This window comes from Mustela nigripes, chromosome 4 (assembly GCF_022355385.1).
Source record: "Mustela nigripes isolate SB6536 chromosome 4, MUSNIG.SB6536, whole genome shotgun sequence".
Lineage (NCBI taxonomy): Eukaryota > Metazoa > Chordata > Mammalia > Carnivora > Mustelidae > Mustela > Mustela nigripes.
This window is the reverse complement of record NC_081560.1, coordinates 121,957,113-121,981,865: the sequence shown is the minus strand read 5'-3', so window position 1 is coordinate 121,981,865 and position 24,753 is coordinate 121,957,113. Positions and strand designations below refer to the sequence as shown.

At 36.6% G+C, this 24,753-nt stretch overlaps 1 protein-coding gene across 1 annotated transcript in view; it reads left to right on the top strand.

The window, feature by feature from the left end:
* The window catches only part of PCDH15 (protocadherin related 15), a 784,172-nt gene that overhangs the window by 302,145 nt on the left and 457,274 nt on the right, over positions 1-24,753 (top strand). Inside the window, exon 10 of the mRNA XM_059397646.1 lies at positions 20,526-20,638. Within this exon, the coding sequence (XP_059253629.1) occupies positions 20,526-20,638 (113 nt within the window). The remainder of the gene's footprint in view (positions 1-20,525; positions 20,639-24,753) is intronic.

Sequence of the window (24,753 nt, the reverse complement as noted above, 5' to 3'; positions counted from 1 at the left end):
AAAAGATTTAAGAGCTATCCTTCCAAAAAATAAAAGAGCAAGGAATTCTACCCAACTCATTCTGTGAGGCTAGAATCACCCTGATAACAAAACTAGCCAAAGATAGCACAAGAATAGAAAGTTATGCAACAATATTCCTTATGAATATAGGTGCAGAATTTTTCATTTGAATACTTAACAAATCAAATCCAGCAGCTTATAAATAGGATTATGCATTGTGCCCAAATGGAATTTATCCCATGAATGCAAGGTTGGTTTTATGTACAAATAAGGCAGTGTAATATACCTTAGTAATCGACAAAACCCATGATTACTTCGAAAGATGCAGAAGCAAAATCTGACAAAATCAAACCCTTGATTAAATGTAAATTTACTTAATGACAAATCATTGAAACTTATATAAAACAAAAACTATTAGAAATACAGGGAGGGAGTGTCTGGGTGGCTCAGTCGGTTAAGCCCCTTCAGTTCAAGTCATGATCTCAGGGTCCTGGGATCAAGCCCCACATTGGGCTCTCTGCTCAGCAGGGAGCCTGCTTCCCCCCACCCTTCTTGTCTCTCTACCTACTTGTGATCTCTCTCGCTGTCAAATAAATAAACAAAATCTTAAAAGAAAAAAAAGAAAGAAAGAAATACAGGGAGATTTTGATTTAACAGTTATCATAGTGAAAGATTTTAAAGCTACCTTCTTAGAACTTAGATCAAGTTGATAAAAATTCAGTAAGCATATAGTGATTAAGTGACTCAGGGATTAAAATAGAAAAAAAAAAAAAGAAAAATACCACAGTCTTTTCAAATTGTTTTAAAAAAACCCAAAGTACATTTATTTAAGAATCGTGTGTTAGGCTTAAAAAAAAAAAAATCTTGATAAGTTTCAAGAACTAGAACACATTCTGTTAAATTGGAAAACCATAGAACCACAGAATCAAAACTAAAGGGGAATGGTAAAATTTCTAACCAAGTGAAAGGAATAATATTTTTATTATGTCAATAATATTATTGACATAATATTTTATGTCAATAAGATGGTGGGCTAGGAGGCCCCAACTCTTGTCTTGCCCACAAAAATAACAAAACAATAAATAACTACAGACTGATGGGGGAATAGCTCTGCGAAAGTTCTAGACTACAAAAGTGAAACAGCAGAAAGTCTACAGAGCTTACAGACTGATGATTCCCACATAGGAAAGCATAGGGAGCATTTTACCTGCATTATGCCTTCCCCCGGTCTGAGCAGTTCAGTGCCAGGAGGGGTCCCCTTGGAGGGACTCCATCTCGCAGGACCAGGAGAGCAGAGAAATCCTAGCAAACCTCACCACGATGGGCATTTGTAGACTTTGCTAAGGAGGACCTACAGTCTTCACCAGGGCTGAACCTAGATGACAGAGCTGCCCAGAGCTCTCTACTCTGTCTCCTCCCTGGAGCTGGAGATGGCACTGCAGTGAGAATGCCCCCAGGGCATAGTCACTGTTGTGCCCTGTTCTTGGGGATCCTAAGTCATGGTGTGTCTTCCCTCACTGGACCCCACTGTCAGCCCTGAGTTGCAACTTTGATTCACCTTCACTGGGCTGCACTGTAAACACACTAATAAAGTGGCAATAGTAAGTCCTTACCCATAAATAACTACTCCAAATATAAGTGGTTTAAAATCTCCAGTTAAAAGACAGAGACCAGCTAAATGGATTTTTTTTAATTTTTAATTTTTTTATACACATATAATACATTTTCATCCCCAGGGGTACAGGTCTGTGAGTTGCCAGGTTTATACACTTCACAGCACTCACCATAGCACATACCCTCTCCAATGTCCATAACCTCACCCCCCTTCTCCCAACCCCCCTCCCCCCCACAACCCCCAGTTTGTTTTGTGAGATTAAGAGTCACTTATGGTTTGTCTCCCTCCCAATCCCATCTTGTTTCATTTATTCTTCTCCTACCCCCTTAACCCCCCATGTTGCATCTCCACTTCCTCATATCAGGGAGAACATATGATAGTTGTCTTTCTCTGCTTGACTTACTTTGCTAAGCATGATACCGTCTAGTTCCATCCACATCGTTGCAAATGGCAAGATTTCATTTCTTTTGATGGCTGCATAGTATTCCATTGTGTATATATACCACTTCTTCTTTATCCATTCATCTGTTGATGGACATCTAGGTTCTTTCCATAGTTTGGCTATTGTAGACATTGCTGCTATAAACATTTGGGTGCACCTGCCCCTTTGGATCACTACGTTTGTATCTTTAGGGTAAATACCCAGTAGTGCTATTGCTGGGTCGTAGGATAGTTCTATTTTCAACATTTTGAGGAACCTCCATGTTGTTTTCCAGAGTGGCTGCACCAGATTGCATTCCCACCAACAGTGTAGGAGGGTTCCCCTTTCTCCACATCCTCACCAGCATCTGTCATTTCCTGACTTGTTAATTTTAGCCATTCTGGCTGGTGTGAGGTGATATCTCATTATGGATTAATGATCATTGACCCCTCACTTTAAATCTGGAGGTGTCTTCAGGCTTAAAATGAGTTTCTTGTAGGCAACATACAGATGGGCTTTGTTTTTTTCTTTTTTTAATCCATTCTGATACCCTGTGTCTTTTGATTGGGGCATTTACCCCATTAACATACAGGATAACTATTGAGAGATATGAATTTAGTGCCATTGTAGTGCCTGTAAGGTGACTCTTACAGTATATTGTGTCTGCTCCTTTCTGATCAACTACTTTTAGGCTCTCTCTTTGCTTATAGGACCCCTTTCAATATTTCCTGTAGAGCTGGTTTGGTATTTGCAAATTCTTTCAGTTTTTGTTTGTTCTGGAAGCTTTTTATCTTTCCTCCTATTTTCAATGATAGCCTAGCTGGATATAGTATTCTTGGCTGCATGTTTTTCTCATTAAGTGCTCTAAATATATCATGCCAGCTCTTTCTGGCCTGCCAGGTCTCTGTGGATAAGTATGCTGCCAATCTAATATTTTTACCATTGTATGTTACAGACTTCTTTTCCCAGGCTGCTTTCAGGATTTTCTCTTTGTCACTAAGACTTGTAAATTTTACTATTAGATGACAGGGTGTGGACCTATTCTTATTGATTTTGAGGGGTGTTCTCTGTACCTCCTGGATTTTTATGCTTGTTTGCTTTGCCATATTAGGGAAATTCCCTCCAATAATTCTCTCCAGTATACCTTCTGCTCCCCTCTCTCTCTTTTCTTCTTCTGGAATCCCAATAATTCTAATGTTGTTTTGTCTTATGGTGTCACTTATCTCTCGAATTCTCCCCTTGTAGTCCAGTAGCTGTTTGTCCCTCTTTTGCTCAGCTTCTTTATTCTCTGCCATTTGGTCTTCTATATTGCTAATTCTTTCTTCTGCCTCATTTATCCTAGCAGTGAGAGCCTCTATTTTTTATTGCACCTCATTAATACCTTTTTTGATTTCAACTTGGTTAGATTTTAGTTCTTTTATTTCTCCAGAAAGGGCTTTTATATCTCCCAAGAGTGTTTCTCTAATATCTTCCATGCCTTTTTCAAGCCCGTCTAGAACCTTGAGAATCTTCATTCTGAACTCTAGATCTGACATATTACCAATGTCTATATTGATTAGGTCCCTAGCCTTTGGTACTGCCTCTTGTTCTTTTTTTTTTTTTTTGTGGTGAATTTTTCCTTCTTGTCATTTTTTTCCAGATAAGAGTATATGAAGGAGCAAGTAAAATACTAAAAGGGTGGCAACAACCCCAGGAAAATATGCTTTAACCAAATCAGAAGAGATCCCAAATCGTGAGGGGGGAGAAAGGGGATAAAAAGAGGTTCAGAAAGAAAAAAAAAAAAGAAAGAAAGAAAGAAAGAAAGAAAGAAAGAAAGAAAAGAAGCAATTAAAAAAAGAAAACGAATAAAGAAAAAGTATAAAAAAGAAATATATATATATTAGTTAAACTAGTTAAAAAAACGTTAAAAAAGTAAAGGGTAAAAGTTAAAAAAAATTTAGCAGAAGAAGAGAAAAAAAAATTGAAAAAGAAAAAAATAAATTAACTACAAGACTACAGAATCATGGGGAGAAAGCCATGAGTTCCGTGCTTTGCTTTCTTCTCCTCTGGAATTCCGCTGCTCTCCTTGGTATTGAAACTGCACTCCTTGGTAGGTGAACTTGATCCTGACTGAATTTCCTGTTGATCTTCTGGGGGAGGGGCCTGTTGTAGTGATTCTCAAATGTCTTTGCCCCAGGCGGAATTGCACCACCCTTACCAGGGGCCGGGCTGAGTAATCCGCTTGGGTTTGCTTTCAGGAGCTTTTGTTCCCTGAGCACTTTCCGTAGAGTTCAGGAGGACGGGAATGAAAATGGCAGCCTCCCGGTCTCCCGCCAGAGGAGCTGAGAGCCCGGGCCCCACTCCTCAGTGCGCCCTCAGAGAACAGCGCCCAGTTACTCCCATCTGCCTGACCTCCGGCCTCGCACCGAGCTCACCGAGCCTGCAGCCGGTTCAAGGTAACCCCAAGCTGGGAGCTCACTGCTCGGCTCTGTCTCTGTAGCCAGCTTCCCCGTTCTAATACTTGTAAGCCCTGTGACACTCAGATACCCCTGATCTTTCTGTGACCCTGTGTGGGCTTCACCCCGGTTTAGCCTCTGGAGCGATGTCCCTCAATGGAACAGACTTTTAAAAGTCCTGATTTTGTGCTCCGTTGCTCCGCCGCTTGCCAGGAGCCAGCCCCTCCCCCCCAGGGTCTATCTTCCCATCTCCTTGGATTCACTTCTCCACCAGTCCTACCTTTCAGAAAGTGGTTGATTTTCTGTTTCTAGAATTGCTGTTCTTCTTCTCTTAGATCTACCATTGGATTTGTAGGTGTTTGCAATCTTTAGATAAGCTATCTAGCTGATCTCCTGCTATCTGAAGTAGTCTCAGCCTGCTACTTCTCTGCCATCTTGACTCTTCCCCTAAATGGATTTTTTATAAAAGATCTAATGATAAGCTACCAATGAGAGACTCCCTTAAGCCTGAAGACACTAGTGGGCTGAAAGTGAAAGGATGGAAATGTATTTCCGGCATACATAAACATGTAGAGGTCAAGGGTAGCAATACTCATATAGGACCAAATCGACTTTAAGTCAAAAGTTCTCATCAGAGACAAAAAAGGGCATTTCCATGAGAGTTCCCACACCGACACTAACAATATAATAGAGTTCTGTATTTACTTCCAATAATATAAGAAGGTCTACTGGCACTTTATTGATAACAGTAGCTTAAAATGTTAGTATTTTGTAATGCTGGGTACTCTAATATGTAGGGATAGGGTCTGGGTGGCTCGGTCGGTTAAGCATCTGACTCTTGGTTTCTGCTCAGGTGATGATCTCAGGGTCCTGAAATGGAGCCCCAGGTCAGGCTCAGCACTTGGGGGAAAGTCTTCTTTACCTCTCTCTCTCTTCTGCTCCCCCCTCTCGCACACACTCCCTCTCTAAAATAGATAAATAAATCCTTTAAAATATAATAAATATATAGTTAAGATAGGTGTTACATACTAACATATAAATATTAAAATATAATTAATAGTTACTTTTCCTTGTTTAAAATAAGTATCATAATTGTGATGATATTATGAATATTCTAGCAGCTAAAGTTAAGAAGAGAAACACCAATCCAGAAAACTTGGGTTCATACATTTTATACAAGCACATTTTAACTCAGATGGGCATTATGAAATATTAGTACTCTTGTGCTCAAGTGTATAGGATAGTCATGTTGGAAAAGCCATGAGAATTCAAATTTGAATTATATTTTAAACTGAAAAAGGAATATCCTCTTTTGTATATTTCAAATTTCACAAATACTGGAGGGAGAGTCCAGAATTTCTATTTATTTGCCTTTACTTTTCTTGTTTAGTTTTGCTTTCCCGGTGCCATACACCTTATAACTGCATCCTTGTTTACATGCTGGCCTTTCAAACATTAAGTAACCTCACACATAATCTGTGAGTCACCTTCCCTCAGGCCTTTTTATTTTCCAGGATGTTGATTCTAATTTTAAATTACCTCCACTAATTCAGAAATTTTCTACTTTTCCTTTTTGGATTCTTTGGGTTATTCTTCTCCATAATCAGAAACTTATTGTTGGCTAATAAACTAGAGTATTATGAAGTATTATTATTATTATGTAGGTTGTGAGAAGTTTGGTTTTATGGCACACATTATTGGAAGATGTTTCTCCTACCTACAGGTCATAGTACTGAGTATAAGTATCATTCATATTTTTATGGCTTTCCCTGGAAATTGTTCTAGAAAATTATTCATTTCAAACACATTGAAACTCTTGTCCCATCCCCCATAAAGATCACATAGGGTAGGATAATAAGCTACAAATACTGGAACTCATGAAAATAGATCTGCTAAAAATGAGAGCATTGATTGAATCCAAAACAAAGTTATGTTACCTATAGTAGTGGGCTAGGGGGTGTTTGTATTAGTAAATGTACCAGCTTCAATACTTCTATAAAGAACCTCCAAAACACAGTGGCTTAAATCAAACCAGAAGTCTATTTCTTTCTCAAGTAATAGCCCAAAGGATTATGACCCTGGGTTTGTGGGAAGGCTTTACCATTCTCAATTCTTTGTTTGCTATGTTACTCTACTCATTAACCCATTACAGCCAGTGGGAAAAACAGTAAAGTTCGGGGCAAGTAACTTTGTGGAAATGAACCAAAATTCATGAAAATAGTACAAGCTGGGGAAACATAAGGGAAGCTGTAGAGACAGTGGGTAGTGCTTTAGTTGTCTGTTCTTGTACAATAAACCATTCAAGAGATTAGTGACCTAAAATGGCAGCGACTTGGTATTTCTCCTATTTCTGTGGGTTGATTGGGATTGACAGGTCAGATCTTTTGCTTCTCACACAGTGCAGTTGATGCTACTCAAATGTGTAGCTTCAGCTGGGAGCTTGCCACAGATACAGACATCCAGGGAGGTTACTCACTCCTCCTCTTCCCTCCTCCTCACCTTATTCTATAGCCTTCTTCACAATATTGGTCACTGACTTCTAAGAAGCTAAAAGTGAAGGCTACCAGTCTTCTCAAAGCTTAGTCCCAGAACTGGAAAGATATCATTTCCACTACCAACCATTGGTCAAATCAAGCAGGAGTCTAGCCTTTATTCAAGAAGAGGGAAAATAGGGCACCTGGGTGGCTCGGTGGGTTAAGCCACTGCCTTCGGCTCAGGTCATGATCTCAGGGTCCTGGGATCGAGTCCCGCATCGGGCTCTCTGCTCAGCAGGGAACCTGCTTCCTCCTCTCTCTCTCTCTGCCTGCCTCTCTGCCTACTTGTAATCTCTCTCTGTCAAATAAATAAATAAAATCTTAAAAAAAAAAAAAAAAGAAGAGGGAAAATAGACTCAGCTTCATAGTGGGAAGTGCAAAATATGTAGCTATCTCTGATCTACTTCAGGTAATTTGTGTACATGTTAGCTTAAGATAGTTACATGTTGGATTGAGACAACTCTTTCATTCCTTATCCCATGAGTTAAAAATAAGTTGAGTTAGCCCTCTAATGTTTCATAATGATACTTGCATAATCATTAGTTAAAATTGCAATGCTTCACAATTACATAAAGCACTGATTACTATTAATTATATTGGATGTAATCCTACATTTCAAGTAATCCTAATTGTTTAAAAATTGTCAGGCTGGCTTGATGTGCTTGGATATTCATGATGTGATATAATGACATGACTGATTAAACCCTTGTACTAGGAGCATGGGAGTGAGCATCCTGTCCCTTTTCTGGTGTTCACTTTTGCATGCACCATTAGTGTTAGCTTTAACATACTTGGATACTGACCCTTTATCAGATATGTCATTTGCAAATACCTTCTATTCAGTAGAATGCCATTAGTTTGGTTTGGTTGATTATTTCCTTTGCTGTGTAGTGAAGTTTTATTTCGATGCAGCCCCAACAGTTTATTTTTGCTTTTGTTTTCCTAACCTTAGGCAACATATCTAGAAAAATGTTGCAGTGGCTAATGCCAGAGAGATTACTGTTTGTGCTCTCTTCAGGATTTTTATGATTTTAAGTCTCATGTGTATGTTTCTAATCCATTTGGAATTTATTTTCATTTAATGTGCTAGAAACTAGTCTACTTTTATTTTTTACATGTAGCGGTCCAGTTTTCCCAGCACCGTTTATTGAAGATATTGTTTCTTCCCCATTGATTATTGTTGGCTCCTTTGTTGGAAATTAAGTAACCATATAAATTATGGGTTTATTTCTGGGCTCTCTGTTCTCTTCTGTTAATCTATGTATCTGCTTTTGTCCTAATAGCGTCTGTTTTGATTACTATAGCTTTGTGGTATATCTTGAAATCTGAAATTGTGATACCTCCAGCTTTGTTCTTTCTTAGGATTGGTTTGGCAATTCAAGGTCTTCTGTGATCCCATACAAATTTTAGTATTATTTGTTCTAGTTCTGTGAAAAATGTTGTTGATATTTTGATGTGGATTGTATTGAATCTGTAGATTGCTTTGGGTGATAGGGATATTTGACAATATTAATTCTTCTAGTCCATAAGCATGGAATATCTTTCCATTTTTGTGTGTCCTTTTCATATCTTTTCTTTTTTTTTTAAGATTTTATTTATTTATTTGACAGAGAGAAATTACAAGTACACTGAGAGGCAGGCAGAGAGAGAGAGAGAGAGAAGGAAGCAGGCTCCCTGCTGAGCAGAGAGCCTGATGCGGGACTCGATCCCAGGACCCTGAGATCATGACCCGAGCCGAAGGCAGCGGCTTAACCCACTGAGCCACCCAGGCGCCCCTTCATATCTTTTCATCAGTATTTTAGTTTTCAGAGTACAGATCTTACACCTCTTTGGTTAAGGGTGTTCCTAGGTATTTTATTGTGTTTGATGTGATTATAGATTTTTTAACATCTTAGTTTTATTATTTCCATGTTCCAAGATTCATTGTTTATGCACCACACCCAGGGCTCCATGCAATACATGCCCTCCTTAATACCCACCATCAGGCTCTCCCATCCTCCCACCTTCCTCCTCTTCATAACCCTCAATTTCTTTCTCAGAATCTACAGTCTCTAATGGTTCATCTTTCCCTCCAGTTTCCCCCAATTCACTTTCCCTTTCCTTCTCCTAATGCCCTACATGTTATTCCTTATGCTCCACAAGTAAGTGAAACCATATGATAATTGACTTTCTCTGCTGGATTTATTTCACTCAGCATAATCTCCTCCAGTCCCATCTATGTTGATACAAAAGTTGGGTATTCATCCTTTCTGATGGTTGTGTAATATTCTATTGTATATATGGGCCACATCTTCTTTATCCATTCTGTTGAAGGACATCTTGGCTCTTTCCACAGTTTGGAGAACGTGGACATTGCTGTTTACACTGTTGGTAGGAATGCAAGTTGGTGTAGGTACTTTGGAAAACAGTGTGGAGATTCCTCAAAAAATTAAAAATAGAGCTACCCTATTACCCTGCAATTGCCCTACTGGGTATTTACAACAAAGATATAGAGGTAGTGAAAAGCAGGGCCATATGTACCCCGATGTTCATAGCAGCAATGTCCACAATAGCCAAACTGTGTTGTTTTTTTTCTTTAAACCTCTCATTCTGCAACTTTATTGTTTGTATATAGAAACACTACTGATTTATTATTATTATTATTATTATTATTATTGTGGTTGTTGTTGTTTCTTGCCACTTCACTGAATTCACTTATTACATCTAGTAGTTTTTTGGTGGAGTTTTTAGGGTTTCTTATGTATAGTATCTTACCATCTGCAAATAGTGACAGTTTAACTTTTTTATCAATGTGGATGCCTCTTACCTCTTTTTCTTGTCTGATTGCTGTGACTAAGACTTCTAGGACTGTATTGAATAAAAGTGGTGAAGTGAACATCCTTGTCTTGCTCTTGACATTAGAGGGAATGGTCTCAGTTTTGACCACTGAGTACAATGTTAGCTGTGATTTTTTCTTATATGGCCTTTATTAGGTTGAGGTATGTTCCCTTTCACCCCATTTTCTTGATAATATTTATCATGAATGGATATTAAATATTGTCAATTGTTTTTTTTTCTGCATCTATCAAGATGATATGATTTTTATCCTTCATTTTGTTAATGTGCTGTGTGATGTTGATTGATTTGGGAATAGTTAACCATCCTTGAAATCCAGGCATAAATCCCAACAAGTTGTGGTGATTGAGCTTTCCAGTTCATTGTTGTATGAAATTCGGTAGTATTTTCTTGAAGATTTTTATATCTGTGTTCATCAGAGATATTGGCCTGCAGTTTCCTTTTGTGTGTGTATGGTATCTTTTAGTTTTAGAATAATGTTGGCCTCATGGAATATATTTGGAAGCTTTCCTTCTTCCACTGTTCTTGGAATACTTTGAGAAGAATAGGTATTAACTCTTGTTTAAATGTCTGATAGAATTAATTTCTGAATCTATCTGGTCCTGAATTTTTATTTTTGGGTCATTTTTGGATACTAATTCTACTTCATTACTTGTAATCTGTCTGTCAGCTTTTCTATTTCTTCCTGTTTCAGTTTTGGAAGATTGTATAGTTCTAGGCATTTGTCCATTTTTCTAGGCATTCCAGTTTGTTGGCATGTAATCTTCCATAGCATTCTCTCATAATCCTTTGTATTTCTGTTTTGGGGATTTTTTAAAAGATTTTGTTGTTGTTGTTGTTGTTTATTTATTTTAGGTGGGGAGGGTCAGAGGGACAGAGAAAGTCTTTTTATTTTTTTTTAAAGATTTTATTTATTTACTTGACAGAGAGAGATCACAAGTAGGCAGAGAGGCAGGCAGAGAGAGAGAGGAGGAAGCAGGCTCCCTGCTGAGCAGAGAGCCTAATGCAGGACTCGATCCCAGGACCCTGAGATCATGACCCGAGCCGAAGGCAGTGGCTTAACCCACTGAGCCACCCAGGCGCCCCAGAGAAAGTCTTAAGCAGACTCTGTGCTGAGCATGGAGCTCAACATGCAATTCAGTCTCACTAGCCTGAGACCATGACCTGAGCCAAAACCAAGAGTCAGACACTTAACCAACAGTACCACCCAGGTACCCCAATCCTTTGTGCTCCTGTTGTACCAGTTATTACTTCTACTCTCTCATTTGATTGTATTTCTTTGGGTCCTTTCTCTTTATTTCTTGAGGAGTATGCCTAAAGGTTTGTCAATTTTGTTATTTGTTTCAAAGAATCTACTTTCATTGATTTTTTTTTCTACCTTTTTTTAGCTCCTACTCATTTATTGCTGTTGTGATCTTTACTATTTACTGTCCTCTACTCACCTTGGGCTTTGTTTGTTCTTTTTCTAGTTCCTTTAAGCATAAGGTTAGATTGTTTATTTCAGGTTTTTTTTTTTTTTAATTGTTTCCTGAGGTAGGCCTGTATTGCCAAATACTTCCCCCATAAAGCTGTGTTCATTGTGTTCCAGAGATTTGGGACCATTGTGTCCTTGTTTTCTTTTGCCTCCATGTGTTTTTTTATTTCTTCTGTTTCATTGGCCCATTAGTAGTTTAGTATCATGTTGTTTAATCTCCACATGCTCATGACTTTTCCAATTATTTTCTTATGATTTATTTCTAGTTTCATAATATTGTGGTCAGAAAAGGTGCGTGGTATGATTTCAAGCTTTTTAAATTTGTTGAGTCTTATTTTTATGGCCTAAATCCTGTGTTCTGGGTAGTGTCCCATGTGCACTTGAAAAGAAAGTATATTCTCTTGATTGTAGAGGGAATATTCTATTTATACCTATTATGTCAGTCTGATCTAATGTGTTATTCAGACATTGTTTCTTTGTTGATTTGCCATCTAGATGATCTATGCATTAATGTAAATGGGGTATTAGGGTTCCCTACTATTATTATATTACCATAATTTTCTCTCTTAATGTATGTTAATATCTGCTTTATGTATTTAGGTGATGCAGTGCTGAGTGTAGATATTTACAGTTGTATCTTCTTGTTGGATTGATCCCATTATAATTAAGTAGTATCCTTCCTTGTCTCTCATTACAGTTTTTGTTTTAAAGTCTATTTTGTCTCATATGAGTGTTGCTACCCTGCCTTTATTTATTTTTTTTTCCACTTCAAGTTGCATGGTGAGTGTTTTTCCATCTCTTCTCTTCCAATCTGTATGTGTCTGTGTCTGAAGTGAGTCTCTTGTAGGCAGCATATAGATGGGTCTTGCTTTGTTTTGTTTTGTCTTATACATCCTATCACTTATGCTTTTCAATTGGCACACTTAGGCCATTTATATTTAGAGTAGTTATTGTTAGGTATGTGCTTATTGACATTTGTTTTCTGTTGTTTTTTTTTGTTGTTGTTGTTGTTGTTGTTGTTCATTGTTCCTTTCTTCTTTTCTTGCTCTTTTTTCATGATCAATGAGTATCTGTAGTGTTTCTTTGGCCTTCTTTCTCATTATTTTTTTATGTTTGTCATTTTCATAAGGTTCATATATAACATCCTAAGTAAATAGCAGTCCATATTAACTTAGTTGTCCCTTAAGCTCAAACACATTCTGAAAATAAAAGAAAAAAAAAAAAAACAGAAAAGGAAGATATCTTTCTTTTTCCCTTTCTTTTTTTTTACACCCTTCTCCATAGTTTATGTTGTCATATTTTACATCTTTTTATTCATATTTTTCTCATGTCTAATTGTGGCCATTTCTCTTCCACTTAAAGAAATTGCCTTAACATTTTCTGTTAGGCTGTTTTAGTGGTGATAAGCTCTTTTTTATTTTATTTGTCTGGGAAGCTCTTTATCTCCCTTTCAAATTTGAATGATAACTATGTTATCATGTCATGCCACTCCTTTCTGGAATGCAGATTTTCTGCTGAAAAATCAGTTGATAATCTTACAGTTAAGGCTTATGTTTCTCTCTCACACTTTTTTTTTTTAATTTCTTTTCAGTGTAACAGTATTCATTGTTTTTGCACCACACCCAGTGCTCCATGCAATATGTGCCCTCCCTAAGACCCACCACCTGGTTCCCCCAACCTCCCATCCCCCCGCCCCTTCAAAACCCTCAGATTGTTTTTCAAAGTCCATAGTCTCTCCTGGTTCACCTCCCCTTCCAATTTCCCTCAACTGACTTCTCCTCTCCTCTCTCTTTATCTTCTACCTTTGACATTTTAGTTATTATATGCTATGGCATGGACCTCCTTGGGTTTATCTTGTTTGGAACTCTCCATGTTTCTTGGACTTAAATGTCTATTTCCCTTCCCTAGGTTAGGAAAATTTTCAATTATTATTCAAATAAACTTTTTGCACCTTTCTCTCTCTCTCTTTTATCTGAGACTCCTATAATGTGTATGTTTGTCCACCCAATGTCCAAGAGATCTCTTAATCTATCCTCATTTTTTGAAAATTATTTCCTCTTCTTGTTGTATTGCTTACGTGCTTTCCATTACCCTATCTTCCAGATGGCTGATACTTTCTTCTGTATATCATCTACTGTTGATTCCCTACTCTGTCTGTGTGTGTGTGTGTGTTTATTTTACATGCTGTATTATTCAACTCTGATTGGTTCTTTTTAATATTATCTATGTATTTGTTGACATTCTTACTGAGTTCTCCCATTCTTTTCTGCAGCCCAGTGAATACCTTTATGATATTTAATTTAAATTCCTTATAAGGCATATTGTTTATCTCTGTTTCTTAGGTTGTTTTACTTTTTTTCTTGTTCTTTCTTTTGAAGCATATTATTCTGTCTCCCCACTTTGTTTTTCTTTCTGTCTGTGTTTCTATGGATTAGGCAAAATGATTACTTGTCCTAAAATTGAATAAATGGTCCTGTGTACATGTTCTCTTTGTAGTCTGTGAATGCTTGGTGAGTTCTGCTGGTTAGTTGGAGCTGTAGCTGTAAATGATAGTTGTTCTTTTAAATCATGGCTTTTTATACAAAGAAAAAAGGGAAAATACAACAATTAAAGAAAAAGAAAAATGTTAAATGAAGAAAAGAAAGAAAAAATTAGAAAAAGAAAAGAAAAGAAAAAACAAACAGAAGAGAAAAAATAAAATCAAAACAAGACAAGACAAAATTTTTAAAAGTAAAATAATAATAATAATATAAATATTTTTTAAAGAGCACACACAAAGCCACACCTTGTATTCTGTGCTCAGCACTACAAGATAACTGGTGTGGGTTTGTGGACCCTGGGTTCCTTGAGATTGCCAGCTGATCATTGAGGTGGACCTTGCTCCAGTCTGGACTTCATGGTTGGTTGGGGAGAGACTGTTCTCTCAGTTCCCTGACACTCTTAATGAAGCTTTTGTTTCTGGGCCCCAATATGACCAGGATTGCTGTAGGCCTGTGGAAACTGGACTTACTAAAGTCACAAGCTCACTGAGATGACTGGACCCACCTGCATTGGCATCTGGACCCTGCTCTGGTCTGGGCTTTTAAGGTGGGGTGGGAATATGAATCATGTCATTCTCTAGGTCAGAGGGACCTAGAGAGCATTCAGTGGCTCCCCTAGTGCTTGGAGGTATTCTAGTGTTATCCCTTCTGTATCCTCATTTCTCTTTGAATCCACCACTTTGTTTCTGTATCCAAGGACAGAGGGTTCTCTTCCCAGTCCCTCAGTACTATTCCACTTCATTGTGGCTCACAGTGTGGGGGGATGAGGATTCTCTTCCTTACCATGTATCCATCTCTTTTCCTGTTCTCTTGCTGTCCACTCTCTTTGGCTGTTCGGTGGCCCTCAGTTCTTCTTCAGGAGCAACTGTTCTATTAATAGGTGTAATTTAGTGTGTTCCAAGGAGGAGGTGAGTTCAGGGTCTTCCTATGTCACTATCTTGAACTGAAACCAAAAAAAAATGGTTTTCAGATGAATTAAGTATACCTTTGCTAAATGGAATGAATACCACATTTTCTAAATGAGAAAATTAAGTGAATCTGTAGGGTCCTTGAACTTAGACATGCACTTCTGTTCTTGGAAAACATTTTTATACTTCAGTAATAGCCTGGCTTTTGCAAAGTACTTAACATTCAGGGGTCACATGAAGGTTTTCATTGAAAATCATTCTGGAGAGAAGTTGTATATCATAATTGCTTTTGCTCTACCAAAGGAAGTTATAGCTCTATTCATCAGTAACATTTGACTGAGACTGATCATAAATTCTTACATATCCACAATATAAAAACTTGGAGAATAGCCATAAATTTCCTTATGTTTCTATGGCAATACAGTTTTCTATGATAAGAATTGTTTCTAACACCGAGAATGATAGAATTAAGACAACACATTCTTATTCATTTCATTTCTGGCAAAATACTTCCATAACCATCTTAGATTAACAGCCCTAATGTGAACACTATTATTATCATAGACGGGTTTTTTATTTCATTATTTTGTTTTGTTTTATTTATTTCTTTTGTTTTGTTTTTGGTAATTTCTATTATTCTAGAGCTACATTATATCGTGAATGTGAAATCAAGTTACTATCTTTTAAAGTTATCTGAGATGGTCCTTTTCTGTTTGTGTTAATGTCACTAACTAAATAAACATTTAGATTTTTAAATTTTATTTTATTTTTACTTTTTGTGTTGCTCTTATGTTCAGTGTCTTATAATGATATATATTTGACTTAATTTTTTAAAAATTTAAGCTTCATTGCCTATTTCCTCAAGACATTCTATCTCTCATATGTAGTACTTTTTTGATGTTATAATTTATGATCTTATTAATATTAATATAGACACATTTGTGTCTATATACTTCCTTTTATTTATATATGTATTTACTTCTCTTTCTTAAGAGTTAGTAATATAATATGCACTTTTCTCCAAGTTGTTTTTTCACTTAATATAACTAAAGAGAACGCTACAGTAATGTAGTAATGGATAAAAGTACCCATCATTCATTTTTTCATTTCAGTTATTATCCACTTGAGGATGTATCAACATTTATTCAGCCACTAGTAAAGTATATTTAGGTAATTACTTATATTTTATTATTGAAATGCAAAAAATTCCTTGAAGTGGGTTTCTGTATCAAAACTAAATGCTAATATGACTTTTTATTATAATAAAATACACATAACATACAAATTTACCATCTTAACCATTTCTAAGTATACAGTTTAGTGATACTAATTCATTCATAAGGTTGTGCCTAGAACCCTTTCCATTTTATAAAACTGCAGTTCTATACCCATCAAGAAATAATTCCCTAATCTTCTCTTCCCTGCAATGCCTAGAATACTCGCTTCTACCTACTTTCTCTGTCATTGTGACTAAGTACTTCATGTAAGTAAAATCATGCAGTATTTGTCTTTTTTATGACTAGTTTATTTCATTTTGTCCTCATGGTATAACATGTCAGCCTTTCACTACCAACTTATTTGTGTCTTGGAATCTAAGGTGAGTGTCTTGTAGATAGCATATAGTTGGATTATTTTTTAATCCATTTGTTTGTCTTTGAGTGAAGAATTTAATTAATTTACATTTAAAGTCATTACTGATAAGGAGCGACTTCTGTCATCTATTTGTTTTCCACATAGCTTACAGCTTTCTCATCCCTCATTTCCTTCAGTACTATCATCTTTTGTGTTTCATTGATTTTTTTTTTTTTTGGAGAGTTTAAATTCCTTTCTTATTTCCTTTTGTGTATATGCTATAACTGTTCTCTTTGTTTGCATCATGGGAATTATATTTGAATCCTGAAGTCATAGCACTCTAATTTGAATTTACATTAGTTTAATAGTGTAAAAAACTCTGCTCCTTTCTAGCTCAGTCCTCACCTTTTTAGGTTGTGTATGTAGCATATTCACATGTTTCTCCATCATGTGCCTGAAAACATAAACTGATAATTCTTTTAGATTTATTAGTCTCTTATGCTATGTAGAAACCACAGAGTGAAATTACAGATGGTTGTTACTATAATACTAGCTTTTATAATTGCCCATATATTTACCTTTTGTGAGATCTTTTACTCCCCCTCTGCTTCATATTATCATCTACTGTCCTCACCTTGTAACCCACAGACTCCCTTAACATTTCTTGCAGGACTGGTCTAGTGGTAATGAACTCCCTCATCATTCCTGGAATATCTTTGTTTCTCTGCCACGTCAACATGACAATTTTGCCAAATATGGGATTTTTTTTTTTTTGATATTTTGCTTTCCATTAGCACTTTCATTATATAGGGCCACTCTCTTCTGGCCTCCAAGGTTTCTGATAGGAAATAGGCTGATAATCTCATTGAGCACCTTTTGTATGCGATAATAAGTCCCTTCTCTCTAGCTGCTTTACAGATTCTCTCCTTGTCTTTGTCTTTTGGGTTAGATTATGAAGTTTCTTGATGTGTCTTTAAATTCATGTTACATGAATTTTGTTGAACATTTTGGATCTATATCTGTATCTCTCATAAAACTTGGGCAATTTTCAGACTTTTTTTTTTTTTCCCCCAAACATTCTTTCTGCACCTTTCTCTTTCTTTTCTCCTTTGAAGACTCCCACAATGTATATGTTGGTACTGTTCTCTTTTGTTTAATCTTTTCTTGTTGTTGTTACTCTGACTCAGTAATTCCCTGGCCCTATCTTTAGTTCATTGATTCCTTCTTCTGCCTTCTCAATCTGTCTTTTTTACTGGAATGAAACTTTTCATTCCAGTATTGTCTTTTAAAGCTCCAAAATTTCTTATAGTTTCTTTTTAGGTTTTCTTTCTCTTTATTGATATTTTCATTTTGATCATGTATCAATTTTTTGACTTCCTCTATAGCTATTTTTAGTTCTTGAGGATCTTTAATATAGCTGTTTAACATCTTTGTCTAGTAGGACATTCATTAATCAGGTGTTTTTCAGGGGCTATTTCTGTTGATTCAGTCTTTCTTTTTTTTTTTTTTTCTCTTCCTTTGAATGGGCCATACCTTCCTGTTTTTATGTACACTTGGTGTTTTCATTGAAAATTGTACATTTGAATCTAATAATGTGGTAACTCTGGAAATCAAAATTTTTCATTTTCCTAGGATTTGCTGGGTTTTGTTTCTACTTTTGTTGATTAATTTATTTTTTTTGTAGTTGTAATCTGTCTCTGTGCTGAGAACTAGTCTAAAGTGAAAATACTTAAGATTTTCTCAAATAATTTCTGAGCCTATGCCTTCCCCTGGGTATGCATGGTGACTTTCTAATTTCCCCTCATGTATAGTCACATTTGGATGTCCTTCTCTTTAATGCCTATCTTCTGAGGGGGGGGGAGTGAAAAAAAATGAAGAGGGTAAAGAGGATGCTGCCTCTCAAATCTCCTGGAAGTTCATTCAGCCTAGCGGAGGGGCTTATAACAATGGGAACAATGGGTGTGAGTTTTTGTTGCTGTGTGTGTGTGTGCGTGTGTGAGAGACACAATAGTCACTTACACCTCTGTGATCAGAAATAGGATTTTCCAGGGAGATCACAGATCTCTGCTATTTGAAGAACATGGTCCTTTGTGTCTAACCTTGCTCCCAGAGGTAGTATATAAGCTTCTCCAGGAACATGGGTCCAGCACCCTGCCAAGTGGGTAGTAGCTACTGTGCTAAGAGCTGTAATTGTTAGAAATTAGTCATATTTTACTGTCCAGACCTTACTCTGGAATTCGGAAGACTTTAATAGACACTGGCGTTCTAAAACATTTTCATCAGACAGATTTTGCCAGTTGTTGTCTACATGAAGAGATAGATTCCTAATGCTTCCTACTTTGCCATCTTCCCATAATTCCCCAATGCATCATTTTCATGGATATGCCAAGTTTTCCATCATAGGTTTTATAACATTCTTTCAATAATACCAGAAATGTCTGGAGGTGCATGTTTTTTCACAGGCTCACCAATAGAGTATGGTGTCCACTTTGGACCATTGCTAATCTAACAAACAGGAAATGGAATCTAAGTTTAATCTCAAATTTAATTTGCATTAGTCTTCTTGTGTATAAAGGTGAGCATCTTTGTACTTGGTCAAGATTTGTTTCTTTCTCTTTCTATGAACTCTTTTCATTCTCTAGCCCAATCTTTTTAATGTATTGCTGATCTTTTTCTTTCCTAATTTGTAAATCTGCATATGTTAGGGATATGAACATTTTGTGTCTGTTGTTAATTGCAGATATTATCCCTAGTTTGTCATTTGTGGTTTTACTTTGTTTATTGTGTCTTGCCAAGCTATTTTGTAATGTCATCAAATTTATCTCTCTATTCCCTTATTGCTTCTTGATTTTGAGCCATAGTTAGGAGAGATATGCCCACTCTCACATTATAGTAGAATTCATTTGTGTTTTCATCTATTACTAGAATTTGCATTGTTTCATTGTTTATTATATATGAATATACTCTCCATTTGGGGTTTACTCTAGTATAAAAAATGGATTCAATTCTATCATTTTCTGTATGGCTGTTCTATTTGATAAATGCTAGTATTCAAAAATCCATTTCCCCTACTGTTTTGAGATGATTACTTTATCATATGCTAAACTGTCATGTGCAGTTTTGACTATTTCTGTATTTTCAATTCTATTTTACTGGTAAACTTTTTTTATTTTCCCTCACAAAATGCCCCAGGAGAGTTTCTCTTCTTGTCTCAGTGTTGAAGCAAAGAAGGAATAGAAATTAATCCATTTTTTAATATGTCTGGCTCTGGCAATCTGGATTTGAATGCATGCTCTGTCTTATATTGTCTCTTTGGTCTTGAACAAATTATTTAATATCTCAAAGTTGCCAAGTCCTTCTCTGTAAAATGGGAATGATTTACAGACTTATTGATGATTATTTGCATAAAGCATTTAGTACACAGTAGCCTTTAATAATTGGAAACCATAGTTATTTCATTCTTATGGCTGTTGTTGTGCCAAATGAATACATATACTCTATAGTTACACAATTTGACTTCTACTTATTCTTCACATTGAGAAAAAGGATGTCACATCATACAAAGGAAAATAATGCAGTTGAAAGAAACTTCTGCGGGAAGAAATGTATTTCAACTCACTAAAATGCCTGTACTTAAGAAATACCCTCTCTAGGCATTAAGAATATCATCAATACATTTTTATTTAATATGATTAATGTAATTAGCTAGATTCTTGCCTTAAGAAAAGTATTTTCGCAGCTGGAAAAGAATATGCTCATTTTAATTTTCAAGCAGCTTGATGTTTGGTACAAATTACTAGTCTTTGTTTACTACAAGATGCAGTGAAAGACCAGGCAGGCTATAATTAAGATTTATGCACCATTAAAACACAATTTTATACTTCAAAATTTGCTCTCCCTACACTTAATATCTCTTTTCATGTGATGAAGTTTCAAATTAATTAAAGAGCTCTGATAATAAAAGATATTTGGAAAATCACCCCAATAATAAATACTTTCCATCTCCTGACTCATAAGCTAATTAATTGTATACCACATTTGTGTCTCCTTTCCCTAGACCACATGATTTTGAAAGTTAATTTACTAATGAAATTGTGATTCTGTTCCTCAGTTAATGAAGGGAATTAGATATAGCACACACAGATACTATGTATTGTTTCAATTATGTGCCAAAATCTCAATGTCTTTCAGGGACTCCTGAGGATTACCCACGATTTTTCCATATGCATCCTAGGACTGCAGAACTTAGCCTCTTGGAACCGGTAAACAGAGACTTCCACCAGAAATTTGATTTGGTTATTAAGGTAAATTAAACTAATTTCTTCTCTCTTTGTATTTATAAACTTCTAATCAAAGAATCCTGTAGTGGTTATTGTAGGCACTTTTATGTTACAGAAATTCAAATTAATCTGACCGCAATATTTAAAAAAGTGAGGTTCAGCTATTTTAATACGTTGCGCTACCTTTCTTTAAGATAACTGTTTATATTATGATGTAATTCAAATACTGAGTATTTTTGTAAGAAATGCCTTGTCCAAATATATATATAACGCTACATAATATAACTGTTACATTTTCTAACTTTTTTTTCTTGCTAAAAGGAATCAATTCTTGACCACAAAACTGCTCATAAATATATTTTAAATGGGCATGAATTTATATATTTTTATTTTAATATCATATTACGTTTTAAAATAATTTTTTTTCTTTCTAACATAAAAAGGAAAGGTCTTCCCTGTCCAGAAATCCTTTCAATAGATGTCTCATTAATTTCTTTATTTTGAAAAATGATCCTAGGCTAGAAAAATTATCAAAGCTAGGGGAATCCATCTGGCATTACACTTACAGTTAAATAATATCTACTGTATTGTAATAAAATTGTTTAAGAGGCACTGTGAAAACCAGGACGATCTGTCAAGTAATTCTGATAGACTTTGCTGGCAGGTAAGATCGGAGCTGGACAGTGAAGGAATAATGGCAATTTATGGAGTAGCAACGAGGGTGGGAGAAGTACTTTAATAGAACTGACCCAGCAAGGACTTGGAGTAAGTCTGGTGTGTAATATAAGTCCTTCTCATAAACACACAGAACAATCTATAGAAATGCACATTGAGGGTATTCTTTTATAATTTTAAACTGTTAAAAGTAGAGAAAATAAGATAAGGAAGCTTATGGAGCATATCCAAAGTTACTTAAGCACACTTTTCACTTTTCATAGAATTAGAGCCATAATCTTGCTGGTAAGCTCATTGATGCAAATGTGGAACAAAAATCTCAGCCAGCATAAGGAGCTGGCTCCGAATTGCCTCCCTGAGAAGCAGCAGCTCTGAGATTCACACTTAGGTTGATCTAAGCGAGGGCCATACTCTTATCCCTTCACCAAGACGCAGTTGCTTCAAAGTGGTGGGCTTAATTCTCTGTTGGTACAACTGCAAACAGAAACACGCAGACACACATTTGATTTTAGTTCAAATTAGGACATATTTTGTGGGCACTGATCATGTTATACGTTACCAGATCAAAGGTTATGGGTTGTCCCCCGTTCTTGAAGATCTCTAAGGGTAAAGAGTTGTACATGCTGGTAAATCAAATAGGTCCCATCAACATGTAACAGGAAGGCATCTAAAAAGTGCTGGAAAAGTACAGAATCGGGGCATATAAATTAATCTGGGGATTCCAGGAAGATGTTCCGCAGACTACCCTGAGCTACCTGTTGCTGCATCAAAAAGTTTTTGGCCAATGAATAGAAGTGGGAAGTATGTTTGAACATCAGGAAAAGCCAAAGTAAAAACTAGAGCCGTGTTTTAGCAGGCTACAAAGAGTTAACAGGGAACCGAGGGATAGGGGCAGACCAGGAGAGCCTCCTGTGAAATTGCTTTTTCCTTCGATTTTATTCAGTAGGGGTTTGGGAGTCATTCAACAAAGACAGACTCCTTTTACCATTTGTATAAAATGGCCATGCATGAGATTTATCTTCTTGCACTGACTATTTCAATTATCAGGGAACTATATAAAACTAGAAAATATGTATCCATTGTCTACCCTCCGTCTCCGTGTAGGCCTGTGGTGCTGTTCTCTGTAGGAGCTAAGAAAGCTGACAAGGCACTGTTACCAAACTGCCTCATTTCAGTCCTGAAATCAATTATTTTCCTTTACTATCAAACTTAGTTGTCCTGGTGTACCCAGGTACAATGAAAAGCAGCCCATCAATTATAGAAACAAAAATCAATTAGACAGGCCATAGATAATTTGTTTATGTTTTAATAACACTTTATATTATTAATGGAAGTTTTTACAGACATTATTAGATTCAAATTACTGTGTTTTGTGTGCAGTCAAGGGGATAATAAGCAAAGGTATCAATCTATACGAATAATAACGTGCCACCTGCTTGAATAAGAGCTGAATATTGTGGCTTTGTACAGGGATCCCTTGAAGTGTAACAGTCTGGTGGGTCTCTGGAGTGAGTCTTTCAACTTCTTCCCCTTTTCTTATTTCAACAATGTTTCATTTTTCATTGGAAATAGAAGTTTTTTTTTTTTTAAGATTTTATTTATTTATTTGACAGAGAGAGATCACAAGTAGAGTGAGAGGCAGGCAGAGAGAGAGAGGGAAGCAGGCTCCCTGCTGAGCAGAGAGCCCAAGGCAGGACTCGATCCCAGGACCCTGAGATCATGACCTGAGCTGAAGGCAGCAGCTTAACCCACTGAGCCACCCAGGCACCCGGACATAGATGTTTTTAATGAATTTGATCCCCATTTCTGTTTCGGGAGCTAAGGAAAAACAAAATGAAGTATTTCCTCTTCGACTTTGAAAATTCTGCTTTAGAAAGCTATATGCACATTTAACAGGTGGGAAGCATCATAGTTAAGAAATTTTTCATCTTTATTCCATCCATATCAGCCAGGGATTTATTCAGGATACTGACAAAAATGTAAAGGTGAAATTAGGGAAACAAAAGGGAGTAGCCCACCAACTTTCGAATATTAAAGGATTGAAAGGAGTCCAATGGAAAAAGGAAAGGATGTTCCATTTCAAACACTATCCCAAATGTTAAAAGATTGTAATCTCTTAAACATTTTTAACTGAAATACACATATTGGATAAGAATTGTACGTTTGGTTTGCCCAGGAAGGTTCACATTCATGCCTATTGTCTTTGTATAATTATTCATAATATCTCTTTCACTCCGAAAACTGGCCCAGTTTGGATGAAAAGTTATGTGATCACCATAGTTACAAAGCAAAAGCAACTAGGAGATATATGAAAGCATATTTTATTATCTGGGTAATAATGAATCAGTTCATGCATAAATTATCTATTACAAAGCCCAGAAAATTCACTTTTATGATTTTAAGTGCAGTAATTTTTTAAAAAAATTATTAATTGATATATTTATACTCTTGACACCTAATACAAATATCAAGTGGATAAATTATTAATAATTCACTGTCTCACAGTTGCTCAGACATAATTGTGTTTTTTTATGGAAATCTCGTGGATTCACAGCTAAAGTGAAGCTCACGGACATGATCACACCACGGTCTCTCCAATTTTCTGTTTTTAATATTTTATATATTTATTTGACACACAGAGAGAGCATAGGCAGAGGGAGTGGCAGGCAGAAGGAGAGGGAGAAGCAGGCTCCCTGCTGAGCTGGGAACCTGATGTGGGACTCCATCCTCATGACCTGAGCCGAAGGCAGATGCTTAACTGACTGAGCCACCCAGGCACCTGGTCTCTCTGATTTTTAGGTTGTTATTGCCAGCCTACAGTAGCTGTTTTGCAGGCTGAGCTACAATCCCTTGTCTTTCCACACCGAGGGCATGTTAGCCTGAGCCTTCATCAGCCACCCTGAACACTCTCTGTCCAGCCAGCCTGACACAGTCACCATCCTCTCAGTCTGCCATCTTCTCTCTGGCCCCCATGCATCTGTGGATGCTGCCCCACCTCGTGAATATCCCTTCTTTTCCTCTTGGGCACTGTGGGTCGCACTGTCACATCAGCGATTGCATCAATGTCTCACTGATACATCAGAGGCTAAGACACTCGGTCTGGAAAGGCCTTACCACAGCCTAGAAGCTTCTCCCCACATCCCGCTTGTCCCCATGATGGCTCTAACGGTCCTACATTGAATTTTCCTGTGTATTTTCTCTTGGACTTTACAATAGGGCAGGTGGTCATATATTTCTTTATGTTGTGGCCCAAGTGTATGTCAAGTGCATAGAAATGCTCAAGAAATATTTGTCGTAAGGTATTCTCCCTGGCGCAAACTTCTAGAGCAACTGATTTTGCGTACCTACATCTTCACTGTATTTAAATACCTACTTTTGAAAGTGTGAGCATTTGATATGACTTCATCTTGTCTGTCTGTCTAGAATAAAGATGCAATAAACTTCTCAAATAAATTCAGCTCCTG